The sequence below is a fragment of the Mobula hypostoma genome, chromosome 2 (genome assembly GCF_963921235.1).
Source record: "Mobula hypostoma chromosome 2, sMobHyp1.1, whole genome shotgun sequence".
NCBI lineage: Eukaryota > Metazoa > Chordata > Chondrichthyes > Myliobatiformes > Myliobatidae > Mobula > Mobula hypostoma.
Genome location: NC_086098.1, coordinates 223,363,981 through 223,377,013, shown reverse-complemented (window position 1 = coordinate 223,377,013; position 13,033 = coordinate 223,363,981). Strand labels below are relative to the sequence as shown.

At 47.3% G+C, this 13,033-nt stretch overlaps 1 protein-coding gene across 1 annotated transcript in view; it reads left to right on the top strand.

Annotated features, from left to right (window-relative positions):
• The first annotated feature begins 2,039 nt into the window (after nucleotides 1-2,039).
• The window catches only part of edn3b (endothelin 3b), a 48,297-nt gene continuing 37,303 nt past the window's right edge, over nucleotides 2,040-13,033 (top strand). Inside the window, exons 1-2 of the mRNA XM_063041541.1 lie at nucleotides 2,040-2,202; nucleotides 4,498-9,097. Coding sequence (XP_062897611.1) covers nucleotides 4,544-8,173 — 3,630 coding nt within the window. The 5' untranslated portion in view covers nucleotides 2,040-2,202; nucleotides 4,498-4,543 and the 3' untranslated portion in view covers nucleotides 8,174-9,097. The remainder of the gene's footprint in view (nucleotides 2,203-4,497; nucleotides 9,098-13,033) is intronic.

Here is a 13,033-nt window from a genome sequence, read left to right as displayed (position 1 = left end):
AGATTCAAGATTGTTTAGTGTCATTCTCCAATACGTACAAAAATGAAATGATTGTTACCCCGGATCTGATGCAGCATTAAAGAAAATAAGCATAAAGAACACAATAGAAAACACAACAAATATGAAAGCAATTCTACAAAACACAATGCATAAGTAACTTATATACATAGACTGATTGTACATACTGTACATAAAGTGACACTAGGTGATGTGGATGTAGTGGTGGTGGAGAAACGTAGGGTGTTGAACAGCTTTACTGCTAAGGGGAAGTAACTATTTCTGAGTCTAGTATACATGGTGTGGATGCTACGTGGCCTCTTCCCTGATGAGAGTGGGACAAACAGTTCATAAGCAGGGTGGGTAGGATCCTTCGTAGTACTGTTGGACTTTTCCCGGCATCGTTCTGTATATAGGTCCTTGTTAGTGGATCTGCAGGGCCAGTGATACACTGAGCAGTTTTAGCTGCCCATTGTAGAACGTTCCTGTCTGCCACAGTACAGTGTCCACACCAACGGTGATGAGCATGTTAGGATGCTCTCCACCGCACATCTGTAGAAGGTCATGAGTATTGGACTGCATAGACCAGCTCTCTTCTGTTTCCTCATAAAGTATAGGCGTTGGTGAGCTTTCTTGACTGTGGAGGTTGTGTTCTGGGACCATGGGAGAGTGTGTGAGATGTGCACTCTCAGGAGTCTGAAACTGCTTGCAGCTTCCGCTACTGTGCCATCGGTGTGAAGAGAGGAGTGAGTAGTGCAGGTTTTCCTGAGGTCGATAACCATCTCCTTTGTCTTGTTGCCATTGAGGAAGAGATGAGCGAGTGATCACTAGGTTCATGACGCACAGGGATCGCTGAATGACTGAGTGAAAGCCATCTGCATCAGGAGCTGTACCACCCTGCCTGAGGACTGACATCTGACGCCAGGCTCAGTTACAGGTTCAGCTCCAGTGTTTCTGCTGTCAGCTGGCTGCAATAGTCAGGGGCTGGCTGCACGGCTGGGACGTCATCCTTTGGAGTAGACAATGAACTCTGATTGCCATGGGCATGGATATAATGAACACAGGACAATGAAGATCCTGGGGGTGGGGAGGTGGGAAGAGATTTGTAGTTCTACAGCTCAGAACATCACAGAAACCAGTTTCCGGTCTGCAGACTCTATCTATACTTCTTGTTGCCTCAGTAAAGCAGCCAGCGTAGTCAAAGACCCACCTAACCCAGAAATTCTCCCTTCTCCCACTGGGCAGAAGATAGAAAAGACTAAAAGTACATACCACTAGGTTCAAGGACAGGTTCTACCCCTCTGTAATAAGCCATTAAATGGTTCCCTAGTTCAATAAGTTGGACTCTTCACCTCACAATCTACCTTGTTATAATCTTGCACTTTATTCCTTACCTGCACGGCACTTCCTCTGTAGCATCTGCACTTCATTCTGCATTGTCATTGTTTGGGGTACCCGGTTTACTTCCGTGAACTGTGTAATGTTCTGATCTGAATGAACAGCATGCAAGACGAGCTTTTCACTGTATCTCAGTGCATCATATTAAACAAATCCCAATACAGTACCAGTGTGCTATTGACTGGTAACGGTTGGATATTATCGCAGCTTGGTGTGAGGGAGCCTTCCAGCAGCCTGAGGCAGCTTGTGCTTTCACCAGACATACACAGGCCAGTGACAGCTGTGTCTGAACAGTATTTTGGCCTGGGAGTTTGTTGGTTTTTATTTATTTGGTCCCCATATGTGGGTGTCACATTGTAGACCCTGTTGCTTTTGAGAGATTACGATTTCCTCTTTAAAAGCTGGGGACAGAAGATTGAGTTGATGCCTCATGCGTGGCTACCCAGGACTTTACAGTGCAACTTTTGGGTGAGAAACCTGCTCTTTGATACATCCGCAATTTCGGCAACAGTTTACATTCAATCAAGCTGAGGTTAGCTCACTTCCTCCATATCTCATGTCACTTCTGCTCACCGCCCACACAATACTGTTTCACAGGACCAGGCAGTAAACACTTTTCAGAAATAATCTTGCTGCCAGAATTTGCATGGAGACCTTTGGAGGCTCTGCTTGCAGCTCAGCAGTCCCTCAGTACTTCTCCTTCACAGCGTCTACAAAGGGTCGAGGAGGGAGCCTTGCTTGAAGACTGCTTTTCCCAAGGCCTGGATCACCAGAGGGCTCTCACTGGCTTTGGAAGAGCAAGCAAAGGTTGGTGCTGCTCTGTTGTTACTGGGTTGCCTTGTGGAGGAAACACTCATTTGCTCTGCACAGGAGATAGGATCTGGGGGTACCGGGCTCAGCAGTAGAACTTCCTCAGGTAAGTAACCATTAAAGATCACAAAGGAATCTGGGCAAAGCTCTGATTAAAAAAAAATACCACTATAGATAAAGTTAACTATGGGGAACAATGTGTGTGTAGTCGTATTGCAAACTTCATGTGTGTCTATAGTAATTATGCTGCATGTGTGCTGTAAAAAGATTTAACACTTTTCATGTCTTTGGGAATCAAGTGTTCGATCCAATATTAATTCATTTGACTGCAGTTCAGATGTTGTCAGATATTGGGTCCACCCAATGATTGTCAATCTAAGTACCCAAGGAGTGTTTTCTAACAACTGTAGACAACTACTCCATTATCAGACTTGAGAAAGTTAAACGAGCCCATCCTCCATTAACGGAGTTCATCAATCACACCATAACTCTACCCATAGTACATAGGCATCAAGGCAAGCTGAACATAGATGAGAAAAAAAATGCACACCAAATGGACAATTATTATACAATTGTACACAATGACAATTAAAACCAAATGCACAGAGTGTACGAATTGGTATTTGTTTATTATTGTCACAGTACTGAGATATAGTGAAAAGCCTGTCTTGCATTCTGATCGTACATACCAGGTCACTACACAGTGCATTAAGGTAGAAAAAGGTAAAACAATAACAATGTGGAATAAAATGTAACAGCTACAGAGACAGTGCAGTGTGGGTGGACAATAGGGTGCAAGACCATAACAGGATAGTTTGTGAGGTCAAGAGTCTATCTTATCATACTAGAGTGTGACACCTGTTACATATATGAAACCTAAAAAAGGAAAATAAAATTGAGGTATTTAAGAAGCTCTTCGATAGACACAAGAATGTGCAGAGAATGGAGGGATATGGTAATTGCGTAGGCAGAAGAGGTTCGTTTATTTAGGTGCTGAAGTACTAAGTTAATTATTCAGCACAACATCATGGGCCAAAGGGCCTATTCCTGAGCTGTTTTGTTCTATGTTCTATACAAACCCATTATTTAATGGAGTGGATTCAGTGCTAATGAAGATCTAGGAGGGATTGAGGTGGACTCACTCCACTAACAGGGAGGACCCCTGAGAGCAATGGAAACTGGACTAGATGTTGAATAAACAATTATATCAATGAAAGAGGGATGTAGGATGTTCCACAAATAAAAGTCTGAAGGATAGATTATGCCAAATGCAAGATTGTTTATTAAAACTTGATTAAGATAAACTGATGTTGAGAGGAACAACATACTCAAAGTCTGCGTGACCTTGGGCGTTGCCTCATTTCTGCTTCAGCGTCAGTGATTCCCTGCTTCTCCTGTGATCCACCCATGAATTTACACAATATACCACACGACAGATATACAGAGGGAGGCCAGTCAGCCCATTAGCCCAATAACAGCTCAAAGCAGAACAATCCCATCAGCCCTGCTTCCCTCTCCTTATTCTGCTGAGGCCTGCATCATATATTCTCTCTCTCCCTCTCTCACACACACACACCAACTCCTTCTTCATTCTTTTTTACCATTTACCAACACTATGGGATAATTTTACAGTAGACAACTAACTTGCCTTTACAGTAGTCAGAACACTACAACACAGAAACGGGCCATTCAGCCCATCTATCCATGCCTATTATTCTCCCTAATACCTTCAACCCTCATCTCAACCCTCCCATCCTTGAACTTATCCAAATTTCCCTTAAATATTGCATCCACCACTTCTGTTGGCAGTTCATTCCACACTCACACCACCTCCTGTAAAAAAGTTCCCTCTCAGGTTCCCCTTAAATATTTCACCTTTCACCCTTAACCTATGACTTGTAGTTCTAGTTTCACCCAACCTTAGTGGGGGAAAAAAACCTGCTTGCATTTCCACTATCCATACCCCTCATAATTTTGTACACCTGCATTAAATCTCCCCTCATTCTTCTAAACTCCAGGGAGTAAAGTCTTAACCTTTTCAACCTCTCCCTATAACTCGATTCCTTGGCAATATGCTTGTACATCTTCTCTGCATTCTTTCAGTCTTACTGATGTGGGATGAAACTCACTCATTGACAGGGAAAACATTGCACTCACTGCACCTGAGCTCAGGGTTGGACTTGGGTCCCTGGAGCAGTGAGGCTGCAAGATGAAAGGACAAGGGGTCTCTTCTGCAATGGTGTAAATCTCTCGGATTCTCTACTAAATGATAAATATTTGTACTGTACACAGGTAACCCAAGAATACTTCCTGAGACCGGACAGCTTCTGAATGGGAGATGAAAGATGATGGCTGCAGGGACCTGGATGTCGAGGGAGATAGCCAAGGGTCAACATCTCCACCTCAGAGCTCCCTTCCACGGTCTCGCGGACGTGACCAGCCGGGGTCAAGTGAAACACCACCCTCCTCGACAGTTATTGTTCAAGCTGCAAAATCAGTTCACACCCTCTCACCTTCTCGACTGACCTCCCTGCAGATGTGTAGTTATCCTCCGTCTGCTCAGCAGGGGGCTCTCCAGAACTCCTCGGTCCGCCCGCAGGGATCTTCCCAGTTCTGTTACGTTCCTCCAGTCAGCAGCGCATTTCACCTCCAAGCATCACAGTCGGAGAGAATGGACCAGATAGGAAAGGAACCATCTCCAGTTCCTCCCTGTCAGAGGGGATCCAGACTCGACTGTCAAACCACTGTGCTCCAACCTTCCCCCTGCTCACCCAGGGCAAGCCCTATGTCCAACTCCCTTGGACTTGATCCAACCCCTACACCCCCCAGGTTCCAGTCACCTTCCAAAACCACTAACTTCCAGCCTAGCCCTCCTGCCCCCATTCCCCAATCCCCCCTCCATACAATTGGGCTCCAAGTCCCAGCAGTCCAGCCTCCACCCCCTACCTCAGGGTTCTGCCCTCCCCTTCAAACGCACAGGCTCAGCTCTGCCCCCAAAACCCTCGGCCTACAAATTCCCCCCTACAACCCCCGCCCCCAATCTCACCTCCGTCCATCGAGGTTCCACCTCCTCTCCCTACCCGCTGCTATCCAACCTTCCACATTTGCACTCAGGCTCCAAACCGTAGGGCCCCCACCCACCCCTCATCTCCCGGAGCTTCGGCCTCCTCCGGGTGTCCATAGGCTTCAACCTTCCCCACAGACCTCAGTGGCACAAATTGGCACCCGCACTCCAGGGCTTCCAACCCCCCGTAAACCCGGGGTCCAGCCTCCGCTCCAAGCGCCATCGTATGGGGAAGAGCTTCATATAGTCCAACTTTCGAAGAGTATTCAGCAAGTCAGAGCTAAAGGACAGAGAAAGTATGTGTGCGGCGAATGCGGGAGGGACTGTGCAAAGCGCAGCGCCCTGGAGAAGCACCTCCGCTCTCACACTGGGGTGCGTCCCTTTCCGTGTACGACCTGCGGGATTTCTTTCAAAACGCAGAGCAACCTGTACAAGCACAATAGGACACAAAGTCACCTGCACAACTGCCAGGTTTCTGCCGAGTTGCAGAGAAGCAACAGGCCGGAGCCGAGCGCTACCAACTCATCAGGAAGCCTGGTGAAGGACAGGGGCCCTTGTGAAAGGACCGAACAGGAAGCCAGAGGGAATGGCCACTCTCGCCTATGTGTGGCCAGCTCCAGGGGTAATACAAAGCACCAGAACTTGGCACATCGGGATACAAGCTGGTGCGTGGTCGGTGCTACTGAGAAAAGTGAAGATAGCACCATGGATGGAGAGAAACAAGACAAAGTCCAGACGCAACCTGGCCATATTGGTAACAGGCATTTGGTTCTGCAGAGACAGCAAGCAACTTATTTTGCCAAACGATGGGTGAACAAGTCTTCGAGTTCCAGTGTACAAACTAACGAAAGCACAGACTCGGGGTACCTTTCCCACTCGGACAGTCCCGACCAGCCACTGCTGGCGTCGGGCTCGCTACAGAGTCTCCAACGACAGAACACCGAAAGCGAATCAGAGAGGAGCTCTCAGCCGGTCCGGCCGCTGTCCAGCGTCGGGCGGAGTGCCCTGGGATCTGCGGCGGCGGAGGAGCAGCGCACAACCCGCGGGTCGCAGGAACTTGGGGAGTGGATCTCCAAGCTTATCTCCGACAACAAGGCGGTGGTTGATGACAAACACCTGGAAACCGTCAGGCCAAGAAGGACACTTAACTCAAAGCAGGGAAGCATCGATTTACCAATGCCGTACACGTTTAAGGATTCCTTTCACTTTGACATGAAGTCGGTTCAAGTCAATAAGAAACCAAGAGGCGCCTCCAGTTTACCGGCATTCTCAAACCAATTAAAGTTCCATTCCTTACCTGAGCAGATTTCCTCCACTGCTGATTGTTTGCCAGTTATAAGGAGTAATTCTGTGCCTCTCAGTAAGGGGGGCTTGATATGCGGTAACGTGACCAGCAGTTCAAGCTGTCGCCCATATGAGTTACAAAGGGATCCCACCTCGCTGCTGCTCGTCACAAACTCACAATCACATTCGTTGGAATTCCGCCCCCTGCACCATCGGACCCTGGTGAGACAGGCTGCTCTGGAGGGCTTGCCGGCCGGCAATCTCACTGCAGAGCGGGCCGCCCCTGCGCTCGGCAATAAGCTGTGTGATTCCAAGGCCGGAATCCCAAAGCCCAACTGCAAGTCTTCAGGAAAGAACAATGGTCAGAAAAGGCGGAAGAAATTTTCACACGAGCGGTGGTCAATGTATGGAGAGGAAACCTTCCGGAAGAAATACCTAGAGACTAAGGGAGCCACGCACTCGGCACTCACAGCATCTAACAGTGACACTTCAGCGCTCCCAGAGAAACCACATGACATCCCTCTGGTAGCACCTTCTGCGCACAAAATTCCCGTCAAAAAACACTTCTCAGACCCACTTCCGTTAGGGTCGGTGAAGGTCACAACCTTCAACTCCCCAGTGTGCGAGGTAGGGTTTTCACAAATAAATGTGGACCGACGTTCACCGCTACGGAGACATCCAGATCCCTGCGATGTTGCTACGGAGACAAAGACTGCACCAATCCCGGGCCGCGTCGTGGAAGCGCCTGCAGTCACCACACCCAGCTCAGCGGAGATGCTCCCTACCGCGGAAAGGACGGGCAAGGTGACTGCACCGTGCGCAGCCCGAGAAACTGCCGGGGATACGTCGAAGGAACCTCCGCTCCATCAACGGTCAGCCACAGCCAGCAGCCATATAGAAAAGGATGTCACAAGGCCTTTCTCACATCCAAAGCTAGTGAGGCAGCTCAGCGTCCTTGTCCCAGAGAGCAAAGCCAAGCAAGAAGCAAGCAGTCAACAAAAGAGCAAATCTAATGAATTTAGTTTGCAGCAAGGTGAAAATGATATCACAGACATTCCAGCAGGCCATCCTCCCAGGAAGAAACAGAGGCTGCAGTTAGCAGGCGCTGGACAGCTTGCTGAGAGGATAGAGTTTGGTCGTGGTTTGTCAGCTGGGGCTGCTCTTGGCAAGTCACTTGGGTCAGGCCATGTCTTTGACCCAGACACCAGCCACCAACAGTGCCAAATAATCAGAGAGGAAGGAAGCTCTGACCAACAACCTGTGCCACCAGCTGCATCAGGTAGTTCTACTGCCTCTCCTGTCTGCTCTGGATCTTTGCCAGAACACGAGGCTGCGACTTCTACCTCCCTCCCTCTTTATTTCCGGCCACTTTCAGAGAGCAGGAGTAAAGAGAGAGAAGTAATTAGTCATAGGGGGTTTCCAACACAATTACAAACATCAGGAAATGAGATATACCACACTGACAGCAACTTGCACCTGGGACCAACTGTGGGCCAATCGTCAGCACTAGTTTCTCCCCGAGCAGGAGCTCTCCACTTGCAGAAGCAAGATTTTCTTCCTAAGTACCAACTCAAATGGACAAAGAAAGAACCGAGTATGTCGAGCCACCCACCACCCTGAGCCACAAATATATTGGCAGTCCTTCATAATCACTGGGCCTCACTCCCGGTTCTCCCTCCCAACTGCCGTGGAAGTAGTACCTTCACCTGGGGGGCTGCAGCAATTCAAGAAGGTGACTCGCCACCAGCCTTGCAAGGTCATCTCGGATGGGCAATGAATGCCAGCCTTGCCACTAATGCACAGATCATTGACAATGAATACTGTAATTGGGAAGAGAAATGCTCCTCATTGACTGCACACACTGTGGCCGATGAGAGGACAACCACACATCCCAGAGCCCGATGTCCAAGATGTCTCATAATGATCAGCAACACTGGAAGAAAAAAAAACAGAACTATTGTTTGTTTCTTACGTGTGTACCAGGGGAGTGTGGTGGACCGAAATCTGAGGGATACTTGCAAGTCAGTCACCACCAGGCTAGCAACCATTTCCACCAGACAGTTACTGAAATAAACCACCTCTGCAGCCTTTCAGATGCTATTCATTCTGCCTGTACATCTCTGGTGGGACACAGCAGCAGATAGCAGGTTGGCTCCAGTTTGTAATATTACTAATTTATTGGTGAGCCAATGCCAACAAGGTGTTGGCAATGTCAAAAGAAATGGAGAGCCCGTGTAAGCAGGGCATCTAGTATCTCACCTGTCCGATGACTAGGTGCTGTTTAGGAAATGGAACAGTTCTAACCCACTGCAGACATAAGGCTTGGCTGTGAGAGACTCGGAATATTTCTTATTCCCAAGGGTGAATGCTCAGTCTGAGTTTCTGTGGTGTTACCTAGGAAATAGCGTGTTCCTATCTTCTCTGGAGAAAGGCAGAATAGAACATGGGCATTCATGAAGAAACATCTGATGCATCATCCTGATACTGAAGGACACTAGCTTGCAGAGATCACAGCAGGAAGGCCGTGACATTTGTGCTCAGACCGTGAGTATACCTCCAAATTATTCCTTGTACATTTGTATTACTGTATATTCCTCCTTTCTGTTGGTTACCGAAACCATGTTAGAGTAGAGGTTGTAGATTCCACCCTCCCTCAGTTTCTTTCCTCTTCATGGATGTTGCCTGACCTGCTGAGTTCTCCCAGCATTTTGTGTGTGTTGCTCTGGATTTACAGCATCTGCAGAATCTCTTCTGTGTATGTTGGAAGAAATGTTTTCAGGAAGGAAAACAGTAATATGGCAGGGAGACTAGGGAAGAGAATACTAGAGATTACAACCTTGGCTGTTGATGTTACGGAGGACTTTGAGCCTGTCCATCTGATGAACGTGGAGAGGCAGGTGGTGTGAAGCTATGCAGAGAGCTATGAGCCATCCATTCTCTTTCTCATGTCCATATGAGAGTGGCACAAAGATCCATTAGAGTCATCTGGATAAGGAGTCCAAGGACAGATGGGCATGAGTTCAAGAAGCTAAAGATATTCAAGCAATTTCAATAATTCCATTTAATACTAGGGAATGCATATCGTATACATTTGGAGAAGAGATTGGAGATGGGTATGGCAATTTGCAAGTGAGACTTTAGCAACTAATATGAGGGTTAGAGAGGGAAGTTACTTAGTAGAAATAGGAACAAAGGCGCATGATATGGGTCTCATGTGCTTGGGGGCACCCAGGGAGGTTGGAGAGGAAGTGGGAAAAATGTGAATGGGGGCCTAGGGTTGGGTCTGGAGTTTCTCAGGGGTTTAGCCCAGTGGGTGAGTGAACAGGATGAAAGTTCCCCCAGTGGAAACTTTAATGCAGAGACCCTGCCCATGGACGTTGGGGACCTGGGGTGGAAAGAGTTACACAGAACAGTGCCGTGCAATAGATTTAGAGTTGGTTCATTGACTCCAGAGTCACCTGTCACTTCTGTGGCCTTTGGTGAATCATGTGTATATGGAATGCAAGAGGTTGCAGCCTCTACTTGGATATCAGAAGGGGCTATTTGTCAAGTTCTGATTACACTTCAGCCCCACTGTCCTGATCTAAGGTAACCCGGTTTGGAGGGGAGTGGGTTGCTCAGGGGATCTTCTGGTCAGTTTGTTTCTGGGCCTGGTCAAGCCGACCATTCAGGGGTCTGAGCAGTGGGCAGTCAAGGGTCCTGCCTGTCTTCTTGCAGGGTTATGTCTGTGCGTGCAGTATCCATGGGCACAGTGGGTCCTTCGGGGCCTAGAATGTGTTGTAGATAGCAATAATCAGATTTTAATTTAGACCATTGGACATAGGAGTAGAATTTGGCCATTCGGCCCATCAAGTCTGCTCTGCCATTTCATCACAGCTCACCCATTTCCTTCTCAATCCCATTCTTCTGCTTCTCCCCATAACCTTTCACACCCCTGCCTAATCAAGAACCTATCAATCTCCACCTGAAATGCACCTATGACCTGCACAGTCACCTGTGGCAAAGAATTCCACAGATTCACCACCCTCTGACTAAAGAGATTTCTCCTCACCTCCGTTCTAAATAGAAATCCCTCTATTCTGAGGTTTTGCCCCCTGGTCCTAGATTCTTCCACTGTAGGAAACATCCTCTCTACATGCACACTATCTAGGCCTTTCATCATTCAACATGAGTCCTGATGAAGGGTCTCGGCCTGAAACGTCGACTGTACCTCTTCCTAGAGATGCTGCCTGGCCTGCTGCGTTCACCAGCAACTTTGATGTGTGTTGCTTGAACTTCCAGCATCTGCAGAATTCCTGTTATTTGCCTTTCAACATTCGATAGGTTTCAATGAGATTCCACCTCATTCTTCTAAACTCCAGCGAGTACAGGACCAGAGCCATCAATCACTCCTCATATGATAAGCCTTTCTTTCAGAATCATTCTCGTGAACCTTCTTTGAACCCTCTCCAATGTCAGTACATGCTTTCTTGGATAAGAAGCCCAAAACTGCTCACAATACTCCAAGTGAGACCTCACCGGCATCTTCCAAAGCCTCAGCATTACATCCTTGTTTTTATATTCTAGTCATCTTGAAATGAATGCTAATATTGCATTTGCCTTCCTCACCACTGACTCAACTTGCAAGTTAACCTTTAGGGAATCCTTCATGAGGACTCCCAAATCCCTTTGAACCTCAGATTTTTGAATTTTCTCCCTCTTTAGAAAATTCTATGCTTTTGTTTCTTCTACCAAAGTGCATGACCACACACTTCCCGATACTATATTCCATCTACAGTACCACTTCTTTGCCCATTTTCCGAATCTAAGTCCTTATGCAGCTTCCCCCCTTCCTCAACACTACCTGCCCCCAAACTATCTTTGTATCGTCCACAAACATGACTACAAAGCCATCAATTCTGTCTTCTAATCACAAACAAGAGAACGTAAAAAGAAACGGTCCCAACACCAACCCCTGCAGAGCACCACTAGTCACTGGCAGCTAATCAGAAAAGGTTCCCTTTATTCTCACTCTTTGCTTCATGCTAATCAGCCAATGCTCTATCCATGCTAGTATCTTTCCAGTAATACCATGGGTTTTTATCTTGCTAAGCAGCTACATGTGCAGCACCTTGTCAAAGGCCTTCCAAAAATCCAAGTACACAATATCCACCAATTTTCCTTTGTCTATCTAGTTTGTTATTTCTTCAAAGAATTCCAACAGATTTGTCAGGCAAGATTTTCCCTTAAGGAAACCATGTTGACTTTGGCCTATTTTATCATAGAAACATAGAAACATAGAAACATAGAAAATAGGTGCAGGAGTAGGCCATTCGGCCCTTCGAGCCTGCACCGCCATTTATTATGATCATGGCTGATCATCCAACTCAGAACCCAGCCTTCCCTCCATACCCCCTGACCCCTGTAGCCACAAGGGCCATATCTAACTTCCTTTTAAACATAGCTAATGAACTGGCCTCAACAGTTTGCTGTGGCAGAGAATTCCACAGATTCACCACTCTCTGTGTGAAGAAGTTTTTCCTAACCTCGGTCCTAAAAGGCTTCCCCTCTATCCTCAAACTGTGACCCCTCGTTCTAGACCTCCCCAACATCGGGAACAATCTTCCTGCATCTAGCCTGTCCAATCCCTTTAGGATCTTATACGTTTCAATCAGATCCCCCCTCAATCTTCTAAATTCCAACGAGTACAAGCCCAGTTCATCCAGTCTTTCTTCATATGAAAGACCTGCCATCCCAGGAATCAATCTGGTGAACCTTCTTTGTACTCCCTCTATGGCAAAGATGTCTTTCCTCAGATTAGGGGACCAAAACTGCACACAATACTCCAGGTGTGGTCTCACCAAGGCCTTGTACAACTGCAGTAGTACCTCCCTGCTCCTGTACTCGAATCCTCTCGCTATAAATGCCAGCATACCGTTCGCCTTTTTCACCGCCTGCTGTACCTGCATGCCCACTTTCAATGACTGGTGTATAATGACACCCAGGTCTCGTTGCACCTCCCCTTTTCCTAATCGGCCACCATTCAGATAATAATCTGTTTTCCTATTTTTGCCACCAAAGTGGATAACTTCACATTTATCCACATTAAATTGCATCTGCCATGAGTTTGCCCACTCACCCAACCTATCCAAGTCACCCTGCATCCTCTTAGCATCCTCCTCACTGCTAACACTGCCACCCAGCTTCGTGTCATCCGCAAACTTGGAGATGCTGCATTTAATTCCCTCATCCAAGTCATTAATATATATTGTAAACAACTGGGGTCCCAGCACTGAGCCTTGCGGTACCCCACTAGTCACCGCCTGCCATTCTGAAAAGGTCCCGTTTATTCCCACTCTTTGCTTCCTGTCTGCTAACCAATTCTCCACCCACACCAATACCTTACCCCCAATACCGTGTGCTTTAAGTTTGCACACTAATCTCCTATGTGGGACCTTGTCAAAAGCCTTTTGAAAATCCAAATATACCACATCCACTGGT